We start from the raw sequence: 24,790 nt of genomic DNA, 5'->3' as shown, positions 1-24,790 counted from the left end.
TGTTAGAAAATTTCTTTATTATTACTCATTAAGCACCAGCTTAATACTGCAGAAATTTCAAATCACCCGTCAACAACTCATTCTTCCCCACCCCACAGCCCCAAATTCTTGATAAAGAGCTCTTCAAGTAAAGACACGCTCTCTTCTCTCCTCTGTATAAAACTTTACGAAATAAAGGCAAAGAACTGTGTACATCTTGCTGTAAATGCTGCCCACAGCTGTGGAGACAGTGTCTGCCCAAGGCTCCCTTTACTGTCCAGGTCCTGAAAGACTCTTGTTCATGAATTGTCTCTTCACAAAGCAAGTCCACCACTAACAAGAGGGGACAAAACAGAATGAACAGTGGTGGTCAAATCACAATGCAAGTTCAAGGTAAGGTCAGAATATGAATTTACTAAATAACAAAACTTAATATTGGTCTGGCAGCCCTTATGTTATATAAACTCTTTGAAGGCACATAAAAAACTTTCCTCCCTCCCTCCCTCCCTCCCTCCCTTTCTTTTGGAGTGACTCACAGGTTACTCAAAACTACAACAACAAAATAAATGTAATACATTAAAGCTATCTCACACAAAAAAGCTGTTCTATGGGTTTACAATGCCCCAACATAAGAATATACAACCAAAATTTTTTATTACATGCAATTCATTATTCAGTGTGATTCAGTGAACTCCTACTATGTATAAGGCACCAAAGTTAAGCAACACTGCAATGCAAAAACTAAAGACCTCAGTGTGTTTAACAGTGGCTACAGGGTAAAAGGTGATTTATCAACTAAATAAGCAAAGAAAAGAGTTTTACCTTGCTGGGTTTATCATTCTGAGGGTCAAAAACTTTCTCACAAAGTCTCAGTCCAGTCTCTTGCCTCAGCTGTTGTAAGTAGGCCCTCATCAATTCTAAAATCAAGAGCAGGTAGAACAATAAAAAACTGTATTTGAGAAAGCATCCCAAATGGGCTGGCTACTGATCTGGACATTGACCTTGGCAATACATTTCAATACCTTCGAACAAGATAAGAAATAGAAACAACAGTTCAAATGATTTTATAACTATACTCATTTTGGTCCAAAAGATTCTCTACATGTCATGCTTGTTGCCAAGGATCCTTTGTGACAGTGAGTAGTAAGATAACGTACGGGCTAAAGATTCCACTCTCAATCTGTACACCAGTCAAGGCAAGAAAAGGAGGGGGGTTAAAAAGTCCAGTGGAGAAAATCTTGTGCCATATAGGAAGGTAGAGATGTTGTTCTTACCATCTTCCTGTTTGTTTGCAGGTTTGGCGTAAATTGCATTAAGTGGAAAACCAGGCTCTCCGGGAATGGGAAAATTAGTAATTCCCAGTGTATACATTTCTTTCTCGCCTTGGCTTTTAGAATTGCACTTAAAAAAAAAAAAAAAATTATATACACAAACATAGGGAAAAAGGATAGTAATATCCAATTTTCAGTTTTTTATCTAAGTAGCCATGTCTGGGGTTATGTTTTTGGTACCCTTTTGCAATCTGGTGAAGCCTGTAGGCCCCTTCTCAGACTAATGTTTTAAATGAATAAGATAAAACAGAACTACAAAAGAAACCAATTATAGTGAAATACAATAATTACAATATTAAAACATCAAATTTATGACACAGTCATACATGTGCTTCTTTATTAATGCGCTAAATAACAAGACCCAGCAGTGGGCCTAACAACTAAATTTTTAAGTAGTAATGAATGTAAACAAAATTTCAAAATATCTTCAACTCTAAATGTAATATGAAAACGCTGGGGACTTCCCTGATGGCACAGTGGTTAAGAATCTGCCTGCCAATGCAGGGGACATGGGTTCAATCCCTGATCTGGGAAGATCCCACATGCCGTGGAGCAACTAAGCCCGTGTGCCACAACTACTGAGCCTGCGCTCCAGTCTGCGAGCCACAACTACTGAGCTCACACGCCTAGAGCCCGTGCTTTGCAACAAGAGAAGCCACTGCAGTGAGAAGCCCATGCACCACAACGAAGAGTAGCCCTCGCTCGCTGCAACTAGAGAAAGCCCGCACGCAGCAAGGAAGACCCAACGCAGTCAAAAATAAATAAATAAATAAATTTATTTATTTAAAAAGAAAATGCTACAGAAAGTCACAGGTATTGCTAATACTACTGTGGATGCTGCCTACATTAATCATTAAAGTAAATGCTAAATTTCAGTTAGAGATTAGTGAAAAGAAAGATGTAATCTTTTCTCCACTCAAGTTCATGGAACCTTGAATTTTATCCTTGGACCCCAGGTTAAGAACCCTTCAGCCAAGGGCTTAAAAGGGAATTTTCTGGTCAAGATTTCTGTCTTGGGAAAATATATGCAAAGCCTTAAAACACCACTGCCCTTATCTTCTCATTAGTCAACTACACTATAAGTTTAGAGATCTACATTCAGATTTTCCAGATTTTCCTCTCAAGTCCATGCTCTAAGTCAGAGGAAATATTTTCTATTTTCTACTTGTCCTTGAAGTCTCAACAAGTCTAAATACCTATTAATTTGTGTTCCTGACAAATGATCATCCAAGTTTAATTACCTTTTGGAGTTTCTTTAGACACTCAGAAATGTAGAGAGTTATATATATCAAGGTCCTATCAGCTTCATTCTATGGGAAGAAAACAAAACTTAAAAACAGTTCTGATCAAAACCTAATAATTATGTGCAATAAATGAATTCAATCTTTGTCTTTTGATTTATCAACTGAAAATTGTAAAAGCATAGTTACTACAGCATCAAAAATTCCCATTCTCCACATGCAATCTTCTCAAGCCCCCTTTCTGTCTGCCCCTGGGGAGGGAGCCACCAGCTTCCACCCTGAGCTTGTGTGGCTGCCCCTGTTTTCCTCAGCTCCACTCGCCCTTGGGTTCCTGAAGAGTTGTGCCAATAGCCCCTCATTCTGTGTAGGAAGGAGAGTTAACAAAGTCTCCTGGAAAACCTGAGATGAACCATATGGCTGGCTAATCTTTAAAAACTCTTTCACTTCAGGATCTCTGCCAAGAACAGAAACATTTATGACTCTAAAGGAGGAAGCAATTATTTCACAAGTGACTTGTTCTTGAAGAGCTCCATTAGCCCAACTCTTGACCTAACCCAAAGGAAAATGTGAAGAAGACAAATTGATGCTAATCAAACGTGGCATATACTTCATGTCAAATTTTATACAGATTTATAATTTTAAAGGAACAAACTAAGTTTTCCCTATTTTTAAGATTATATGATATTCGAGAGAGAATGAAATGTGGCAGAATTTTAATTACAAACACCACACTTAAGACCATGCATTAGATATAGAAACATCTATAACATCATAGAATGTTTAAACCACAGTTTATAGACCAAGAGTCTACAAATAAAGATTTCACACCCTGCTTGTTTCCAAGAGATTAAAGTTTGGCAAGGAGTTGAAGTTCCATATTCTAGAACATTATCAAGAAGATTTATTGACATTCCTTGTAACTTGCTCATAGCAGCATCTCAGAGAACTTCCTTTTCCATTCCCCCCCCTCCTTTTCTGCCCCCACCCCACTTCTGCCTTCCTCCTGAGCTCACAAGAACTAAGAGCAGAAGGGAAGAAATCAAGGTTGAGGGAAGGGTCCAGGTCATTGAATTTTCTTTATTTCTCCATCTTAGGTCCAGGACATAGAAGTATCTTAAAAAAGTAACATAGCATGCAGAATTTTTTGGTTTTGGACTGTCATACAGTAGGCGCTTAATATTGTTGAATAAATATAAATAAGTGTCTAGACCATGGGCTGGTAAATTTCCTCTGTACAGGACCAGATACCAAGTATTGTAAGCTTTGTGGGCCATAGTCTCTGTCACAACCACTCAACTCAGCTATTGTGGCATGTAAGCAGCCACAGATGATATATAAACAAATGCACGTGGCTATGTTCCAATAAAAGTTTATTTACAAAAAGAAGTGGTGGGCCAGATTTGGCCCTCAGGCTGTAGTTTGCCAACCCATGGTGTAGACCTTGGAGGAAAAATGAGGAACTAACATTGATACAGAATTAGGCACTGTTCTGGATTTTTAAAATCACACAATCTCATTTCATTTAATTTATTCCTTACATCAACCCTGACTGCCAGGTAGATACTACTCCCATCAGAAAACTAAATTAAAGAGTAAAAGCTCTATACAACACTGTAAATCACCTATACTCCAAGAAAAATTTAAAAAAAAAAAAAAAAGAGTAAAAGCTCTGTACTTTACCTTAATTTCATAGTTTTTGAAGAAGACATTGGCCTTGAAGTAATAGATAGCTTCATCCACAATATCTGTATCTTTTGCTAAGCAGGACACAAGGGGAGGAAGGCAGAAAACATTAGCCAAATGTAAAACATAACATCTAAAAAAGCTATAAAGAGGGGCTTCCCTGGTGGCACAGTGGTTAAGAATCCACCTGCCAACACAGGGGACATGGGTTCGAGCCCTGGTCCAGGAAGATCCCACATCCTGCGGAGCTACTAAGTCCGTGTGCCACAACTACTGAAGCCCACGTGTCACAACTACTGAAGCCTGTGCACCTAGAGCCTGTGCTCTGCAACGAGAAGCCATCACAATGCGAAGCCCTTGCACCGCAACGAAGAGGAGCTCCTGCTTGCCGCAACTAGAGAAAGCCTGCGCACAGCAACAAAGACCCAACACAGCCAATAAATAAATAAATAAAATAAATGTATAAATAAATAAATAAAAATTAAAAAGCTATCAAGAAAAAAAATATCCAAGCTCAACGGTCCGGGGTTTTGGAGTTGAATAAAATAAGATGAGACTACTGAAATATAAAGTCTTTAGAAACAATTTCTAGAAAAATAAGCACATGATTTATTCTTTTTTTTTTTTTTTTTTAATTTATTTTTTTGGCTGTGTTGGTTGTGGCACACGAGCTTAGTTGCTCCGTGGCATGTGGGACCTTCCCAGACCAGGGCTCGAACCCGTGTCCCCTGCATTGGTAGGCGGATTCTCAACCACTGCGCCACCGGGGAAGCCCCATGATTTATTCTTATAGCGAAGCCCCATGATTTATTCTTATAGCGAAGCCCCATGATTTATTCTTATAGCGAAGCCCCATGATTTATTCTTATAGCTTTATTGTTTTACAAAAATTATACATGCCCATTAGAGAAACTAATTAATCAATACAGAAAAAAAACTTAACTGTCACCCTAATCTCACTACCCAGAAATAACTACTATCAACATTTGGTGAACATCACTCCAGACATTTCTCAAAACATTTATAAAAATAGACTGAGACAGGCCATTGGGATTGACATATATACACTAATATGTATAAAATAGATAAGTAATAAGAATCTGCTGTATAAATTAATTAATTAATTAATTTAAAAAAAAAAAGATTGAGACAGGGACTTCCCTGGTGGTCCAGTGGCTAAGACTCCATGCTCCCAATGTAGGGGGCCTGGATTTGATCCCTGGTTAGGGAACTAGATCCCACACGCATGCCGCAACTAAAGATCCTGTGTGCCGCAACTAAGGCCTGGAGCAGCCAAATAAATAAATAAATAAAAATATCAAAAAAAAAAAAAAAAAAGACTGAAACATAGACTAACTTTAATAAAATGCTTTTTAAAAAATACAAAGTACTCAATATAATTTTATTTGACCTTACATACTATAGCTTTAGGTAAAAAACTCTTAACTGCCATTTAGGAACACACTGGGATTCACACATACATCTTTCTTTTTACGAAAACTGACTTCAAATATATTTGTACAAGCTGTTCAGATGGCTAGAGACTGAGAAAAGCCAGAAGTACTGTTGTAACAAAGACAGATCTCATTACAAAATTTCTTTGGCTTTTTTTCTGGGTTTTCCTTTTTTTTTTTAATTTTAAAAAGGTCAAAATCCCAGGGTCTTGATGTCCGACAGCTGGTTTCAGCAATGCAGAAATGGTTATTTATATTTCTCGTCCCTGACTTCTATCCCTCTCACACAGCAGAAATGCAAAGCAATTCTGAAGTTTTGGTACTCTGAAGAATTTCAACAGAATTCTTTTTTTTTCTTTCCTTTTTTAAAAAAATTTTTTGGCTTCACTGCACAGCCTGTTGGATCTTAGTTCCCCAACCAGGGATCAAACCCATTCCTCCTGCAGTGGAAGCGTGGAATCTTAACCACTGCAACACCAGGGAAGTCCGCAACAGAATTCTAACTCTGGACTTGTGTTCCCTGCAATCTATTTTCTTTCTGCAAAAAGGAAACTTCCTCAGATGATCCAAACAGCGCTTACAAGAGCCAGCTAGTTCTAAATGTCACATTGCAGGGAGGGGGAGGAGGCTAGACTATAGGATTCAGAACCTAGAAGAGTGTTTGGCATATAAAAGGTGTCCAAAAGATATTTGTTGGATGTAAGTAATTAGATTAATGTTAACAGTTACTTAGTCTACAGCACAGGCTTATACTTCTCCATAATTCCAATTCAGTCCTAATCCAGCCCCCCGGGAAGCGTTAAGAGGTCACTCCTTATCTACAGAAATCATGGAGTTCTGGTTTCTTGGGGTCCCATTCTCCCTCAAGGGCCCAAGAATTGCAAAGGTGGTAATTAGATTTACTCCATCCTTGGTCAACTGCATCTTCTGATATATAATATGGTATTTTGTAACGATCTGAGAAGAGCTCTGGGCCAGCACTGATTCGTATTCTTCCCTTGCACTGTAATTCTTTTACACTATTTTTTCTCTTTTTGGTCTGCTTTTTCCCACTGTTCCTTTTTTTTCATCTCAGAACAAGTAAACAGTGTGGTGACTCACCAAATTTATTAAGTTTACTGAGCTCTCAAACGGTGTTGAAAACAAAATTAAGAGGAAGTCAAGTCAAATAATCTGGCAGAAGAATGGAGACAGGGTCAGTACAAAATTGGTAATCCAAACTATGGTCTTGGAAACCATGAATGGAACTCAGTGCAGGCCCTTCCTGGGTGCAGGGAAACCGTGTCTAATATAATAACAAATTACACTGTTGGCAGAACAATCTCAGAATGTGTCAGAAGAGTCTCAGATAGCATCTGAAATGAATGAAGCTTTCTGAACAGTAAAGAAAATGGCTCACCCCCACAAAAAAAAAAAAAAAAAAATGAGTACCAAGAAAGAAAGTAAAGATATAACGTTCAATAAGCAAGAGAAGAAATTAGTAATGTTATACAGGACACTTAAGATTGAGGTATTGCTGAAAACTGAGATCCTGAAGAATGGACAAAGAAAGTAGATTTAAATAAGGAAGAGGTTAAAATACATTTTGTTTTTTCCAGCTTGATAACAGAGAAAGGAGGGAGACATGGTGTTCTACAGAAGTAGCAGCATTAGATGAGTTCTTAAGAAATGATAGTGATGATAGGAAGAGTGTCGAGAATTAAGCACATTTCCTCTTCCCTCTCAACAAAATATCCTGGAGAAATTGGCAGCAATAATACAGTTTCTTGTTAAATGCAATATAGACCCATGATCTGAAAAGGTCTAGAGCACAATATCCCCCAAGCAAATAGAAAATACAAGAGCAACCTGAGACAGAATTTCCTTGATTTGATAATGTCAGAGGGTTTCATACCAAAATCTGAAAATAATGGAGTTTCGACTTACTCTCTCTAGGGGCAGGTCCTTTGAACTGACTTCTGATAGGCAACAGTGCCATGTTTCCAATGAGTTTCGTGTCAGGGTCCATGAGGGAAGAGTGGTAAGCCTGTAGCGGCAAGCCAGGTAAGAACACAAAAGCAGAAAGAGAGCAAATGTCAGTAGGGCAAACAAGTACATTTCCCTAAAGGAAAAAAAAGACTAACTCATCCAAGATTAACTGGCTCATGAAAACTGACTATTAAATTTTGAGAAAATTTGAGGCAAGCTGGTTGTTGAACACAGCCATTATTAAAAATGAAATTATATAAATTTACAATTACATAAATTATAATAAAAACAAACATAATAAATACTTGAAATTTATTACTTCCTATTTAAAAATTTATTTTTAATATGATCTTAAGCTTATTTATGTCTTTTGTATCTTTATGGTGGAAATACTATATAATGAGGTGCTAATGTGCATCTCTTCCAGTTCCACATTCAGTGACATCACATTGGTAACTGGTGGAGTATTTACACTATAGAAATAGGCAAACACTATATAAATCAGGGGTACCCAGCCCCCAGCTGTTGTTAAACCACAACCCAAGCACTGGCTCTTCAGCTCTGCCACTTCCTGCCTTTATGCCTTTTGACCAAGACATCACTTTTCTTCTCTTCGCCTATTTCCAAATTTGTAAAATGAAGAGATACATACTTGCTTTCAGTGGGTGGATGGGAGTTAAAGGAGGAGAGGGGAAAAAAACACATTTATGAGAGCAATTTATAGGCTGATTTCTAGTTCTGCTTTTTACAAGATGTCTGGCTTTTTGTAAGACAACATGGGTCCCATTCATTTATTCATTCATTCATTCATCAAAAGATTACTAAGCACCTTCTGTGTGCAAGGCATGCAGATACAATGGCATGCAAGGCCAGTATGGGCTCTGTCCTTGAAGAATGTACAGGTGAATGGAGCAGACAGACATTAAGTCTGTCTTCTTAAGAGCACCCGGACAGGGGAAGTCCAGGAGCTCTATGCGCAACTGGAATGATGAGCACAAGGCTTTAGTGTTCTGGTAAAATCTGGCTTTATCAAGATTTACTAGTGTGCAGCCTTGGGCAAGTTACTTAACTTCTCTGAGCCTCAGTTTCCTCCTCAGCAAAATGAGAAAACAATAACATATCTACTTGATAGAGTCACTGTGAGGATTAAATGGGATAATTTATATAAAGTGTGTAGCTCAGGGCCTGCCTGGCATACATCAGGAGTCAAATGGTGGCTATGAGATCCATAAAGATACGTATCGATAACTATGGTTTGCTCCTTTTTATTACAGATATGCTTCATCTTAACAAGGCTCTACCCTCCCCTTCACCAGCTATACTGTCTTGTTACCCATCTATTTCCTTCATGGCATTTGTCATTATCTGAAACAATCTCCTTTATTTTATTTGTATTTACATGTTTATTGTCGGTCTCCCCATTAGAATGTAAACTCCTTAAGAATAGGGATTTGTTGGCCTTATTCACTGCTGTCACAGTGCTTGGCATGCAGCAGGTGCTCAGTAATGTTTGTCCTATGAATAATCACATGTTATTGAACCTCTTTTTTCCTCATCTGCAAGATGGAGACCATGATGGTGATAAATCTACCCCAGAGACTGGCTGTCAGAACTTAAGAGCAACCAAACCACCATCAATTTTTACTCCCACTCTGATGCACGCGAAAACAGAAACATCTGGAAACCGGGCGCGGACCTTGCGTCTGCTCTGAGAGCCCTAAACCCAGCGGCGCAGGGGTGGCCGCCACTACCCGGGTGACAGGGGAGGAGTCCGGGAAGTGGGGTCTCACAGATGACAAGCAGCGGAAGAGACCCGCCCCCAGAGGCGGAGGAGGAAGTGGGCCTGCAGGAAAAAAAGGAGAAGCCGGACTCTAGACTTGAGATATGAAAAATTAAAAGGGCAGCCCTGGCCTTCGCGGCTCTAGTGAGGCTTTGGGAACCCTGCTGGAGTCGGGGGGAGGCAGAAAGGGCGAGAAAAGGGGTCGGGATTGAAGAGGAGAGGGCAGAAGAACTGAGGCAGTCTCCTCAGCACGCCCGGGATCTCTGGCCCACTCTGCCGCGCCCCGGTCCTCCAAGCCCGGTCTACAGCCCCGGGCCGCCCGAATCCTACAGGGGCCGGCCCGCTCCTCTCGCCTCTCCCCTTCTCAGGCCCCTGCTTTCTCTCTGCCCCCATCGGCCCGCTTTTCTCAGCGCACCCACGACTTCTCGCCACTATCCCAAATCCCCGCCTTCTCCCAACACGCCCAGCTCGGCCCCTTTACCGGCATCTTGGAGGCGCCCGGGTTTCAACCCCGATGAGGAGGATCGGGTTAGAGCGCGGCGCTTCTTGTCTGGCAGCCCGGGCGGGGTAAGCGGAAGTGAGCCGGAAGGGGAGGGCGAGGGCAGGACGCCGCGCTTCCGGCCTTGCTGTCCGCGGCTAGCTGTTGCGGCTGCGCGGATTCGAAGGGGCACCAGGGGGCGCCCGAGCCTTAGGAATGGGCTCTGAGTGTCGCGCATGCGTGAGGTGTGGGCAAAAATGGAGATGGATCTCGGGGTTACTGAATCCCAGGGATAAATCACCTCCTTTGTTTTTCCTTAAAGATCACCTTTTCAGTGAAGCATTCCTTGGGGCACACTATTTTAAATTCAGTCCCACTTCACTCCCCTTTCTTTTTTTCCTTAGTTCTGATTCTTTTTAGTTTACTTCTGTGTTTTGTCTCCCTCTCTCCGTGTGAACGTCGACAAAGATTGTGTTTTGTTCACTGCTATATCCCTATGCCGATAACAGTGATGGTACATGGTAAGCATCAATAATACTTGTTGAGGGATTTTCCTGGTGGTCCAGTGGGTAAGACTCCACGCTCCCAATGCAGGGGACCCGGGTTCGATCCCTGGTTGGGGAACTAGATCCCACATGCTGAAACTTAAAAAAAAAAAAAAAAAAAAAAAAAAAGATCCCACGTGCCACAACTAAGACCTGGTGCAGCCAAAATAAATAAATAAATAAATAAATAAATAAATATTTAAAAAATAATAATAATAATAATACTTGTTGAGTGAAAGAATGAACTCAGTCCACTGATTTTAAAAACGGAGAAAGGATCACAGTGAGAAGGGATTTGTGTATTACTCTTGTGTGATTATGTGCTGCCAATTCTTTGTGTAATGGTTGAGAAAATGGACTCTGGGTTTGAATCCAGCTCCAAGATTTATTGGCTGTGTAACTCCGGGTAAGTTAACCTCTCTGTGCCTCAGTTCTTTGTCTGAAAATGGAGATAACAGTACTTACCTCAGTTTTCTGAGGATGAAACAACTTGCATGTAAATAGCTTGGAAATTACACGGCCGGAACATACTAAAAGCTCAGGAATTCTTAACCCATTACGCCTCCAGTTAAAAGCCAAGGTCATTGCTGCTTCTGGCCATTTCTTCTGCCAGTGCCTCAAACTAGATTACTTTGTCGCATGTTCCCACAACTGATTTCTTATTTACATCTCTGGCCAAATTGCACCTTTTAGGGGGAGACTTATTTGACGGGCATGCAAAGTAGCCCCACAGTCACTCTCCATTTCATTACTGTTTTCTTTTCTTCACATTCCTTATCAGAGGTTTCCTTGTTTATGGTTAAGGGCCCAGCATATCAGTGCGATGAGAGTAAGGTCGATGAGAGTAAGGTCGTGTTTGCCCTAGGCGGTCCCATCTTAGCCCCAGTGCCTGGCACCCACTAGTAAATTTGTCTGAAGAATCACGTCAGGCTCTCCTACAAGACAGTGAAATCCTTCAGGACTGGAACTGTCATATTCATCTTTTAAACTCCAGTGTCGAAAGGGGAAGGAAATGGAATCTGACCCTTCACCTCTTCCCCACGGGCACACACCAGACTCTCCAGAAGCTAAAGTAGGGAGGTATAGCTCAAGGAGTAATGAAGAGGGCGAATGAAAAGCTTTCTTTCTTCCCCTGTCACATGACAATAACATTTCTAAAATTTAGCAACACTGGGAGATCAGGGTGTTTTTGCCCTTTGCATACTCGAGGGCCACAGAAAAAGTCCCCGAGCAGCCCAGCATGTCCTCATGTTGTCCACTCATCATGTTCTCCTGAGTGCCCTGTGAGAATAGCTCACACCAGCGGACCATGGTGCAAATACCCAACTCCTGCCCCCAGCCTGGGCCGCCAGGCACAAGTTACCACTGATAGCTATGGCCCCTCACACTTTGCATCTTTAATGAAAATGGATCAAATTTGACACTGCAGGGGTACTTCTGCTATCTAGGCCCAAGTATGATTAAAAATTTAACCCAAGTTACAGGTTTTCTACAAGGACTTAATCTGCAACAGCAGGAAGATCCAGCACCAATGGAGACCGGACCTGCTGTGAGGATTAAATGAAAGAGATTATGCAAAATGCTTCTTTTTAGCACAATGCCTGGCAAAACTCAATAAAAGAGATTCTGCTTTCCTTTAGTGGGTGCTAGAGAAATATCTGTTGACTGACTAGCCATTCCCCAGGGCCTATCACAAATGAACTTAGAAGTACTGAAAATAAACAATTCAATGTGTCAAGAAGTTAAAAAGAAAAAATTATCTTTTGCATTTTTGTGTGCATTTGTTATTCAAGTAAAGTAAACATTTTTAAGTGCTCAGAGACTACAAATCACACTTTAAAAAAAAAGTCACTGCCTACATTTGGACACTTGGGGAAATTTACACATTCAAAACTTTGAAAAAAAAAACAAAAAACAAATTGCCCTGGCTGAATATTTCAAATTCTGACTGGAAAACAAAAGTGTAATGAAAAGTTAGTACTATTTTCCTGTTTCTTTTATTTATATACATATATATCTTAAAACACAGTTACTTTTCATTTTTAAATTACACAAATAATACATTTTCAATGTAGGAAAAGTGGAAGATACAGGTAAGCAATGGTCTTAGCTCTATCCCTCCAGATTTTTTTTTTCTTTGGACACATACATGTATATTTTGTTACAATAATTCCTGTCCCTCCAAAAAAACTTCAAAAATAACAAAAATCAAACAGTAAAACTAAAAGTAGACTGGTCTTAACTGTATCACAGGTGCTAATTTATATTATAAACACAAATCTATGTACATTCATTTCAATTTTGACTTTTAAAATCTAAATTATGCTGTTTCAATAATACTAAAAGATGCCACTTTAAACAGCAGCAGTTCCAGAATAACTAAGAACTTGATTCAGGCATGTTCTTGATGGCTGATAAAGAGTCAAGTATTATTTTTTTTCATTAAAATAAGTAGCTTCTAGTATTCCATCTTTCGAAGAGAAGAAGGTTCTGCCAGTTCAGCCACAAGCTCCTCACACATTCGGTTACTTTTTAACAAACTCTTCATTCATCCTGGTGTTCTTGAAAATATTCGTCAAACACGGAAGATGACTCATCTTCATGTTCCTGACACAAAGGAAACACAAGATAAAAATACATCCACTTCCCCTCAGTTAGACCTAGTATGTGCTTACATGTTTTTCAGGTAATGCTCTATAAGGAGCTAACGCCCAGCATCAGCTCCAGGTGTTGCTCACAGTAATCGTTAATAATAACAAAAGGAATGACTGACAGAATGTTTCCAGACATGTGGTAAATTAAAGGGCTTATGTCTCATTTAGAAGTAAACTCTTCCTCGAGTTTACACTCACGCCGATTCTCAGCTAATGTGCTGTGACAGGGCCCCACTGACATATGTGAGGGCAGCCCGAGCCCAGTTGCATTTCACCTCCTCTTTCCATGTATGCCCAAGCTCTGAATACAAAGAGCTTAACTCCACGGGATTATGCAGGAGGCCAGTGAGTGCTGGTAAACGTTTTTACCAAAAGGCAATAAACACCCCAAACCAGAAATTACCTTCGGTTCTTTAAATTCCAAGTCTTCTCCATACTGAATGGCAAAATCAATATGCTGTAATACGATGTTCATGCTTTCTTCATCTGACTGATCGTAAGGCAAAAATCGAACCATGCTGTAGTCATCAATCTACAAGTTGAGGATTTCAGAAAGGGTCATTCTGAAGTACAGAATACTTAATTTTCAAATTATATTTGAGTTTTATAACCATTTACACTTCTGGTTAAAACCATTTGTGTCTGTGTGTGTGTGTATGTGTGTGTGTATGTGTGTGTGTTGTGGGGAGGAGGGACAGACAGAGACAGAACAACAGCAAATCAATACTGATTTTTCTGGCCTCTGACCAACTAGAATACTTGCTAACTTGTTACTGAACCAGACACTGTTTCACAGGCATTTACCTGAACTCAACCACCACTGGTAATTCCAAAAGGCAAGGACAGTCTGAGCTACCAAAACAGCTTGGAATAATAGACACGTCAGTTAACTTACTGGCTACTGCCAATAATTGCTTCTAAATTAAACTGCTGACCAGCCAGCCCACAGACTCCCACCCTCCTCCCTTGGCAAGGCAATAGGGTTGGACCGTGTTTTCCAAAATGGTGGCCACTGAATGGATGCCAATACACACCTGACCAGGTCATTAAAAATAAAATCCAACAATTTCGAAAGCTTACCAGTCCACATATAGCATTAGTCAATTTTTTGAATTTTTTGCTTCTTAAGTCGCTTGTAGGGTCATCTAATAAAGAATACATGTCTGGATCTAGAAACCTTTAAAAGTGAGAAAGAAGACTGATGAATAAAAGGAAGAATAAATCAGGAAACTAGATTTATAGACTGACGGAACCTCACATCGAAATAAAGCTTAGAAGGTTCATCTCTGCAGCTGACATATGATGATATGGAAGAAGCAAACTCACTTCTCAATTTCCTTTTTAGCTTTCTTACTCAGCAGATCCATTTTCGTCATGACGTTAACTTGAGGAATTTCTAGAGAGATCATAGCGCTCAGGGCTGACAAGATGCCAGAAATAAACTGAAGGAGGAAACAGAAAAGGGAAGATGAATCAACTGGTGCCAACAAAGTTCCCTGGTCTCCACATAAAAGAGAGGCTCCTGCTCCTCTCTGAACAAAACTGCCCTAAGTAAAAGAAAGGCTAAAGTAAAGTAAAAGAAAAGACAGTCCACTAATCAGATTGTTGACCCCTGGTTTCCAAGGGTGAGGATAAGGAGGGAAATGTAGATTTAATCCATGGTGATCACAAATCTCAATTTAGGTGATATCTTTAATCTTTTCCATCAAATATTCCTTAGGGGCTACTAATGGGAAATAATGTTTGTTTCAGATAGTTCATAAACTAGACAAAACATCATCAGAAAAATAAACTTATATGAAGATACACATCTGCCTAATTTTTCTTGGTAAGTAGTTCCCCCAAATACAGTATCACAATTTATCATTTGAGTTAAAAATACATTATTATAAGAACTTATATTAAGGGATATTAAATAATTCTGGAGTATAGTCTGTGAAACATCCAGAAATCACGCAACAATTAAAGGAGATTGCCATCTGCTTGTACCCATGACTGAAAAATCGACAACAGATTTGTCCTCGAACCTTGAACGACTCCACCATGAATTGAGAATCAACAAGAAAAACTCCACAGACTCGAAACTCCCACTGTTCTAGTTGCTGGACCAGCTGTTTCATCACGGGCAGGTGAGTGTACAATTCAATCTGACCTACATGAAGAACATTATGAGACTATTACAATCAGGATATATGTTAAATTACCAAATTACAGGAAAACAATTTCCTATAAGACAGCCGAGGAAAAAAAAAAAAAGGAAGTCAACCTCTGGTGGTAATATATTCAATTTTTAAGGGGTCTTACAGGGTCTTGAAGCAACCACAATACCACAAGAATCCCAAGGAAACTATGCAGTTTTTATGTAGAAAGTGAGGTTCTTCACACTTCCGTTTTGGCTGATCAAAAGTGAATGCTACAAAGGTGTGTTAGGTTTGGGAATCTTCATCAAGCTGTACACTTATGACCTCTGCACTTTTCTGTGGGTGTGTGTATGTTCAGTTAAAAACAAAGGGTAGGGACTTCCCTGGTGGCACAGTGGTTAAGAATCTGCCTGCCAATGCAGGGGACACGGGTTCAATCCCTGGTCCGGGAAGATCCCACATGCCGCGGAGCAACTAAGCCTGTGCACCATAACTACTGAGCCTGCGCTCTAGAGCCTGCCAGCCACAACTACTGAGCCCACGTGCCACAACTACTGAAGCCCACGCGCCTAGAGCCCATGCTCCACAATGAGAAGCCCGTGCACCGCAACAAAGGGTAGCCACTGCTTGCCGCAACTAGAGAAAGCCCGCGCACAGCAACGAAGACCCAACGCAGCCAAAAATAAATAAATAAATAAATACATTTATTTTTTTTAAAAAGTGAGAGCCACAAACGATCAAAACTAGGTTAGGCTTAAGTCTTAAATTCACAGTTCGGCTTGAGCAGTCGTGTGATCATCTGTCCCCTACCAGTCTCACCTCGGGACACTTCCCTTTGTTTACTGTGCTCCAGCCACAAGGGCCTTTTTGGTGCCTCAAACCCAGCTCATTCCTTCCTGCCTCAAGGCCTTCAGCAGGCCGTGCCCTCTGCCTGCAGCACAGTCTCCCTCACCTCACCCTATGGTCTGGCTTACATGCTACTTGATGAAAAGCCTCCCCAACCTCCCCAACCTCCCTGCTGTGTGACGGTCTGTGCTACTCCTGTGGAGTGCCTGTCAGAAATATATTAAATAATCATTTGGGTGACTATTTTATTTGTTTATTTATTTATTTATGGCTGCATTGGGTCTTCCGTTGCTGTGCGTGGGCTTTCTCTAGTTGCGGCGAGCGGGGGCTACTCTTTGTTGTGGTGTGTGGACTTCTCATTGCAGTGGCTTCTCTTGTTGCAGAGCACGGGCTATAGGCACGCAGGCTCAGTAGTTGTGGCACGTGGGCTCAGAAGTTGTGGCTCGCGGGTTCTAGAGCGCAGGCTCAGTAGTTGTGGCACATGGGCTTAGTTGCTCCACAGCATGTGGGAGGGATCTTCCTGGACCAGGGATTGAACCCGTGTCCCCTGCATTGGCAGGCGGATTCTTAAGCACTGCGCCACCAGGGAAGTCCATTTGGGTGATTTTTGTTTATACTGCTTAGCACTCCCACTTGCCTGTGGGCTCCATGAGGGCAGAGACCATGGCTACCTTGCTTTCTAGGTATTTCCAGTGTACAAAATAAGCACTCAGTAAACTCAATGAATTAATATAAGCCAACGAGTAAGCGAGTTGTACCTTACCGCAGCAGGGTTTAGAGCTACGAATGCTCACTCCACTTTCTCCACTGAGGACAGAACGAGGACGACTTCAAGCAAAATGACACATTCAAATAGCTGACTTACCTGGACAGTCAAAAAGGATGTAGTCATCCTCTACATGGCCGAGACAGTCCTCTAGCCAATCGAAATTATTGGCAAAGTATTCCATGCAAAATACCAATCCTCCATTGGGACCGAACTGCAGAGTATTGTCCTCCATCACGTCATCCACTTCAATCAATTCCCGGATGTCTGAAACCACAGAGAGGGCCCAGAATACAAGAGCATTATCCTCATTGGTGATAATTAACAATTATATAAAAACTCACATGCATGAAATTACTTCTGTACATGGTTATTCACTGTAGCAGCGTCCATGGTAACAAATTAAATACATTTTTGTATAGCCAGACAATGAAATCCTATCCAACCATAAAAAGGAGAAGCTCTTTGGGCCTCCCTGGTGGCGCAGTGGTTGAGAGTCCGCCTGCTAATGCAGGGGACACGGGTTCGAGCCCTGGTCTGGGAAGATCCCACATGCCACGGAGCAACTAGGCCCGTGAGCCACAACTACTGAGCCTGCGCGTCTGGAGCCTGTGCTCCGCAACAAGAGAGGCCACGATAGTGAGAGGCCCGCGCACCGCGATGAAGAGTGGCCCCCGCCTGCCGCAACTAGAGAACGCCCTCACACAGAAACGAAGACCCAACACAGCCAAAAATTAATTAATTAATTAATTTAAAAAAAAGAAAACTTTAAAAAAAAAAAAAAGGAGAAGCTCTTTAAGAACTGAGGTGATATAATCTTCCAGGTATACTGTTAACTGAAAAATGCAAGATGCAGAACTCTGTGTTAGAATGCCATCATTTGTGTTTAAAAAAAACAAAGACAAAAAGACAAAAATTTACTATATACACAAATATACATATTTTATTTTACATGCATAGACTATGGAAAGATACCCCAGAAACTAGCAACACTGGCTGCCTCAAGGGAGGGTAGCCACCTGCCAGGACATGGAGCTGGGAGGAAGACGGTCTCCTGCATACTTAACTCTTCTGTACCTTTTGCAATTTGAACAATGTGAATATACACCACCTTTTCTTAAGCAAGTAAAACAAAACCATACCAAGTAAACCAATTACCGTTTCTTAATATTATCGCCCTAGGGAAGCTACTTAACCTCCCTGTGCCTCACTTTCCTTATGTATAAGAGTGGGGACAAGTCATATATCCTGGGGTAGAAGGATGAGGACTATATGAGATAATGTAGCTAAATCACCTATAGCAGGAGCTTAAACATTCTGGTATACTCATGCTTCTCTTCTATTACAAATTTTTGGAAATCAGTACTCTTGTGTTCAAACCTACAATCTCGGTTCACTCACAGCCACATTTATATGGATAATATCTTCCTATGCAGTTTCCCAGGGATAAACATCTGCTCAAAGTTAGGGCCTTCTAAAAGGATGACTCAAGGACACTAGTCAGTAAGGCACTTGGACCAGAAAGTGATGTGAACTTGGGGTGGGGGTATTTTTGTTGGCTGCCATGTGCATCCCGAAGCAGAGAAGGCTGGTCTGTAAGACAGACAAAAAGAGACAGAAAGCCAGCCTAGATTCCTGTTAGTTTTTATGTTTTGGGTTCTAGTCTCTCATAAAGCCTTGCTTGCTCTTGGGTTTTGTGAGAAGTCCCCCAATTCCTTCTAAAAAATCCTCCTTTTACATAAGCTAGCTTGAGTGCTCTCTGTTGGAAGCAACCAAATGATCCCAAAGCAATGCAATGCTTTTTCTCAAGGAAGATGACTGTTTCATACCTCTTCCTCTCTTTTCAACCTGCCTCCTTCACCCTACCCACACCCACTTCTAGCCACCCTCAGCTGATGACCACACATGACATTCACAGAAACCAGAAGTCAACAAAGGAGAATTTCCCACATTCCCACCACCAATATTACATGGTACCTTCCACCTTGGCTTCCTTCCGGCTACAATGGAAGAACCCCCCAACTCTTGGCAAAGGCAAAACCCTCCACCTGTTTGGGAGCCCCTCCCCTTTCTCACTCTCGCAGTCAACCTTGCAGTCATTGCCCTCTCTGGTATCTTCAGTTTCTTTCTTTCTATTGGATCATTCTCTTCAGCATACAATTCTGTTCCAGTTACCATCTTCAACCTTAAAACCTCCCTTGACCCTCACATACCCCTCCAGTTACAGTCCCACTTCTCTGCTTCTTTCACAGCAAAACTTCCTCAGCAAGTCATCTCTGCTCAGCATCTACACGGCATCACCTCAGTTCACTCTTCAAACCACTCCAACCTGGCCTCCATCCCTACCATCCCACTGAAATCACCAAAGTCGCCAACACTTCCACATTCCCAAATCTCACAGCCACTCCTCTGTCCTCTTCTCGTACAACTTCCCAGCTGCATCTGACATAACCAGGCACCAGCTCTTTCGTGAAACAGTCTCTTCTCCTGGCTTTTTTAAAATAGATTTATTTATTTACTTATTTATTTTTGGCTGTGTTGGGTCTTCGTTGCTGCGTGCGGGCTTTCTCTAGTTGTGGTGAGCGGGGGCTACTCTTCATTGCGGTGCGCAGGCTTCTCATTGCGGTGGCTTCTCTGGTTGCGGAGCACGGGCTCTAGAGCGCAGGCTCAGTAGTTGTGGCACACGAGCTCAGTTGCTCCGCAGCATGTGGGATCTTCCTGGACCAGGGTTCGAACCCGTGTCCCCTGTACTGGCAGGCGGATTCTTAACCACTGCGCCACCAGGGAAGTCCCCTCCTGGCTTCTTTGATGCTACATTTTCCTGACTTTTCTCCTACCTCACTGACCCCACCTCCTCTACCAGACCCCTGAAGATGAGACACCTTCAAGGCTTGGTCTTGGCTCCTTTTCTCTAATCATATTCCCTACCAATGTGATCGCATCCAGTTCTGTGGCTTTATGTTCTAACTATACGCTGTTGACCCTCAAATTTACACCTCCAGGCCAGACCTCGTCCTGAATCCCAGAATATTACATCCGAATGCCTTTTTTTAAAAATTAATTAATTATTTATGTTTGGCTGCGTTGAGTCTTCGTTGCTGCCCACAGGCTTTCTCTAGTTGTGGAGAGCAGGGGCTACTCTTCATTGCGGTGCGTGGGCTTCTCATTGCGGAGGCTTCTCTTTGTTGCGGAGCACGGGCTCTAGGCTTGTGGGCTTCAGTAGTTGTGGCATGCGGGCTCAGTAGTTGTGGCTCACGGGCTCTAGAGCGCAGGCTCAGTAGTTGTGGCGCAGGGGCTTATTTGTTCCGCGGTATGTGGGATCTTCCTGGACCAGGGCTCGAACCTGTGTCCCCTGCATTGGCAGGCGGATTCCCAACCACTGCACCACCAGGGAAGTCCCCGAATGCCTTCTTGATATTACCTCTTAGACAGTTATCAGACATCTCAAACTTAGCAAGTGCAAAAAGAACTGCCTCAAACTTAAACCGATTTGTCTTCCTCCTCAGTAAACAATATAATGCACTCAACAGCTCAAGTCACAAACCTAAGAGTGACCCTTGATCTCTCCCTATCCTACACCCTTCTAGTTCAATCTCCCAAAAAATGCTGCTAATTTTACTTGCAAAATATATACCATATCTGTCTGCTCCTTTGTATCTCCACCATGATCACCCTAGTCCAAGCCACCTAGACAACTGTAATAGCCTCACTGCTGGTCCCTGCTTCGACTCTTGACCCTCTAGAGTCCATTTTTCATCAAAGAGCCAGTTATTTTTAAAAACATAAATCAGGGACTACTCTGGTGGCACAGTGGTTAAGACTTCACGCTCCCAATGCAGGGGGCCCAGGTTTGATCCCTGGCCCGGGAACTAGATCCCACATGCATGCTGCAAGTGAGAGTTCGCACGCCACAACTAAGGAGCCAGCAAGCCACAACTAAGGAGCTCACAGCCGCAACTAAGGAGCCCTCTTGTCATAACTAAGGAGCCCGCCTGCCGCAACTAAGACTTGACACAACCAAATAGATAAATAAATATTAAAAAAACAAACAACCCCTCCACCAAAAAAACAAAACGAAACAAAAAGAAAACCGTAAATCAGATGTCAATCCTCTCCTCCTGCTGGAAACCCTCTAATGGCATTCCACTGTTGAAAGATGCTATAAATTGAGGATTTTTTTTTTTTGGGGGGGGGCCTGCTGTGCCGCACACAGCTTGTGGGATCTTAGTTCCCCGACCAGGGATCGAACCCATGCCCCCTGCAATGGAAGTGCGGAGTCCTAACCACTGGACTGCCAGCGAAGTCCCTTATAAATTGAGTATTTGTTTCCCTCTAAAACTCATATGTTGAAAACCTAATGCCCAGGATGATGATATTAGTAGGTGGGGCTTTGGGGAGGTGAATGGGATTAGTGCTTTTATAAAAAAGGTCCCATAAAGCTCCCTCTCCCCCTTCCATCATGTGAGGACACAGTGAGAAGTCAGCAGTCTACAACTGGTAAGAGGGCCTTCGCCAGAATCTGACCATGCTGGCAGCACCCTAATCTTGGACTTCCAGCCTCCAGAACTGTGAGAAATCCATTTCTGTTGTTTATAAGCCACCCAGTCTGGTATTTTGTTACAGCGGCCCAAACAGACTAAACAGGGTAAAAAACAGGAAAAAAACCCATACTTCTCATGTCCTACTAGCTCCTACCCATCTCTTCCTTCACTCCTTATGCCCCAGCTCATCAGCATCTTTGCTTTTTCTGGAACACACCAAGCCCTTTCCCATCTCTCCCTTATATACTGACCTTGATGTTCTTCCATCTTGGAAAGCCTTTCGCCAACTTGGTGAGCACATTACCATCTTCAGGTCTAGGCCCAAATAGCTCCTTCTCAAGAGACATCGTCCCTAAAGCAACCTCCCCCAGTTATTCCTTCTCATCAGCCTAAAGCAGTCCTTATCACAATCTGTAACATGTTTATCATTCTGCTTATTTCCCTTGCTAAAAGGTCCACAAAGGTAGGGATAGTATCTGTCTTGTCCTGTGCTATAACCCTGGTGCCTGGCATAAAGTAGGTGTTCAACAGACAATTGAATGAATAAATTAAAAGACTTAAAAGACAAAACAAAACATTTAGGTTGTTCACTTATAGTATGATCAGCAGTAAAACAGATTTACCAAACATGATCAAACATGAAAGAAACAAAAGGGAAGGGTGGTGAGGGAAGAGTCTACTCACTTTCAATTCTTACATCAGAGACTAAGAATGTCACCAAATGACATTCAGCCTCATGTTGTTCACCACGAAACCAGGGGACCAGACTATATTAATTTTCAGCTTCTGTGTTGAGCAGCCAGTGCTCACTGCCTCCCTACTCCCTTATTTTTCCTGAAGGTGGGGGAAGGCTCTGCTCAGGACTTACCAGCCATCACAGAGTAGTTGAAATGTTCTGCTGCAGGATCTAGGTTCACAACTTGGACAGACCGATTGAGGGCTTCGCAGTGCTGGACGATGGTGGCACAATAGGTGCTCTGTAATGTCACAAGGCATGAGGGGTTAGAGCAACAAGCAGTGCAGTGCTTACCCTCTACAACTCCAGAAGGACTCTCCACACCCCTTGGGCAGTGTCTACTAAGGCCAAAACTATTCCTTCATTGACCAAGAAGCTGACTGAAAAGAGGGAAAAGGCACTGGGCTGGGAGTCAGGACACCTGACTGGGCTGCAGATCCAGACCTGGCTCGGACTCATGGGTAACTCTGGGGAGGGTGCTTTTCCATTCTGTCCCGCAGTTTTCTTGTCTCTAACTGGAATGGCCTCCATGATCACCAAGGCTCCTTACTGCTCTAACATGCAACAAGTGGAATTTAAAGGGAAGATTTCTGATTACACAGTGCAGCACCTGACACAAGGTGTCTCCACTAGGATTGGTACAGTCCAAACAAAGCTTTAGGTGGGGTGGTCAAGGACGATGTCTCTGAGAAGGGAATATCTGAGCTGAGAGACAGCAGTGTGCTTGCCAAGCCAGGGGAGTAACATTCCAGGATGAGAGAATATCAGGCCAGTAAATAGTCTGGAAGTGCACTATCAGTTTACAACTTTTGGTTTAGAGAATTTTTTATTCCTCATGTACTACGTTAAAATCTCTAGGCTACTTGTCTGTCTCTCCCACCCTCTATTTAAAGGCAGGGATGTGGGAACTTCCCTGGCGGTCCAGTGGTTAGGATTTGGCGCCTTCACTGCCAGGGCCCAGGTTTGATCCCTGGTCAGGGAACTAAGATCCAGCAAATCACACAGCAAGGCCATAAAGTAAGTAAGTAAATAAATAAAAGCAAGGATGTGTCTTATTCAGTTGTATACGCCCAGGGACTAGAACAGTACCTGGTACATAATAAATGCTTGATAATTATTTCTAATTGACTCATATGTTTGAATAAACTCCACAAGTACACAGGATTTTTTGTGTGTGTGTCTCAGTCACTACACAATCCCCAGGGTCCAGAACAATGCTTGGCACAAAGAACATGCCCAGTGAGTATTTCTGGTAGCAGGCATCAAAAGTTTATAGAAAGATACTTATCTAACACAATCAGTCTGAAAATTAATCTAGAACATAGAAATAACCTCTATCATGCTTTTATCTTTCTCCTCAGTGACTTTACACACACTGTTCTCTCTGCCTAGGAGGTCCTCTCTATGCATCACACTGTATTTTAAGTAACTAGTCACCTATAAGTATTCCCAAATAGACTACTGGCTTCGGGTAAGCAAGGGCCATATCATAGTCGCATGTGTATCTCCTGCACCCAGAATAGGCCAAACATCAGAGCAACGTGTTTGTCAATTTAAAAACTGAAGCCACACAACACCTCCACAGTCTCCAGTTATTTGATCAATATCGTCACAATTTCTACCATATTTGAGTGTCCCTAATAGGATTCCCTTACTAGTTGTTTACAAGAAAAAACTGTATCTCTAACCAGAAAACCAGTTATACTTGCCATAACGTGAAGGTAACCATAAAATTATATACAACTTTAACAAAATTCTTTCAGTTCTAGCTAAATATAATTGCCTGTCAAAACCTCTGAGTCTAAGATATGCTCTCCAAAAAGACTTGAGAATTAAAGAAGTGTTGAAAATACGCTAGCACCAAACTGATGATTTCACCTCAATGCAAACTGAAAAAAGACTGAAAAGGGAGCAACTTTCTCAATACACGATTCAATGTTCATTAATGTCAGGCCCATGTACCTCCTAAAGTCTCCTCAAATTCCAGAAGTTCACGTCTCAATCTCTGAGAAGCAGTGATTAACGAGACCCCACCTTAACCTCCTGGGTTAAAGACAGGGGACAAATTCTGGAGTTAGACAAAACTGGATTCAAATTCCAGCCATCACTTACTAGCTGTGTGACCTTGAGCAAAAACTTAACCTTTCTGTGTCTCATTTTCCTTACCGGCAAAATAGGAGTAACAGGACAACTCACAGGGTTAAGGAAATAAGTTCTTTTTCCTTAACAGGAAAGGATCTGGGGCTTAAGTACGCAATACCTGGGGCAGTATCTGGGGCTTAAGTACGCAATAAATATTAGCAACTATCATCAATCTCCTTTCAAAACAACAACAAAAGGGACACTGAAGCCCAGGCTGCAGAAGCGAGCTGCCCAGGGTCTCAAGGTCCCCAATAAACACAACCGCCAGCCCCTCCCTCAGGACCTGAACCTCCCGGCCTCCCACAAACTTCGACATTTCTCTCCTTCTCCCGCCAAAGCCTCACCTTCCCGCTGCCTGCGGGGCCCATGACCAGCTGCGCATACCGAGGCATGGTTGCTCCCCCGGTTCCTGACACCTCCCGCCGCCGAGACCCAGAGGGCGACCACGACGCTCCCTTCAGCCTTCGCGCGACGCCCACTGAGTTCCCGGAACACGACTACAAAC

The 24,790-nt window shown here is 42.2% G+C and overlaps 2 protein-coding genes across 4 annotated transcripts; both read right to left on the bottom strand.

Annotated features, from left to right (window-relative positions):
• Positions 1–10,055, bottom strand: ARPC3 (actin related protein 2/3 complex subunit 3). Its single transcript, XM_082416903.1, has 7 exons — positions 9,918–10,055; positions 7,615–7,714; positions 4,232–4,308; positions 2,552–2,620; positions 1,254–1,380; positions 802–896; positions 1–312 (listed from the first exon to the last, which is right to left on the bottom strand). Exons 1-7 carry the CDS (start codon positions 9,921–9,923, stop codon positions 250–252), a joined length of 537 nt encoding a protein of 178 aa, XP_082273029.1. The 5' UTR covers positions 9,924–10,055; the 3' UTR covers positions 1–249.
• Positions 10,056–12,433: 2,378 nt separating this feature from the next.
• Positions 12,434–24,783, bottom strand: GPN3 (GPN-loop GTPase 3). 3 transcript variants are annotated; one of them, XM_082416887.1, is made up of 8 exons: positions 24,630–24,783; positions 22,276–22,384; positions 16,966–17,133; positions 15,141–15,265; positions 14,440–14,555; positions 14,194–14,290; positions 13,517–13,645; positions 12,434–13,066 (listed from the first exon to the last, which is right to left on the bottom strand). In XM_082416887.1, exons 1-8 carry the CDS (start codon positions 24,675–24,677, stop codon positions 13,004–13,006), a joined length of 855 nt encoding a protein of 284 aa, XP_082273013.1. In that variant the 5' UTR covers positions 24,678–24,783; the 3' UTR covers positions 12,434–13,003. The 3 variants fall into 3 exon arrangements, with proteins under 3 accessions (XP_082273013.1, XP_082273014.1, XP_082273015.1); XM_082416888.1 differs by lacking the exon at positions 24,630–24,783 and adding an exon at positions 24,106–24,166; XM_082416889.1 differs by lacking the exon at positions 16,966–17,133.
• Positions 24,784–24,790: the final 7 nt, after the last annotated feature.

The sequence above is a fragment of the Balaenoptera physalus genome, assembly GCF_965194825.1.
Source record: "Balaenoptera physalus genome assembly, chromosome: 12".
Taxonomy (NCBI): Eukaryota; Metazoa; Chordata; class Mammalia; order Artiodactyla; family Balaenopteridae; genus Balaenoptera; species Balaenoptera physalus.
The sequence above is the reverse complement of the archived record's forward strand: the minus strand, read 5'-3'. Positions and strand labels throughout refer to the sequence as shown.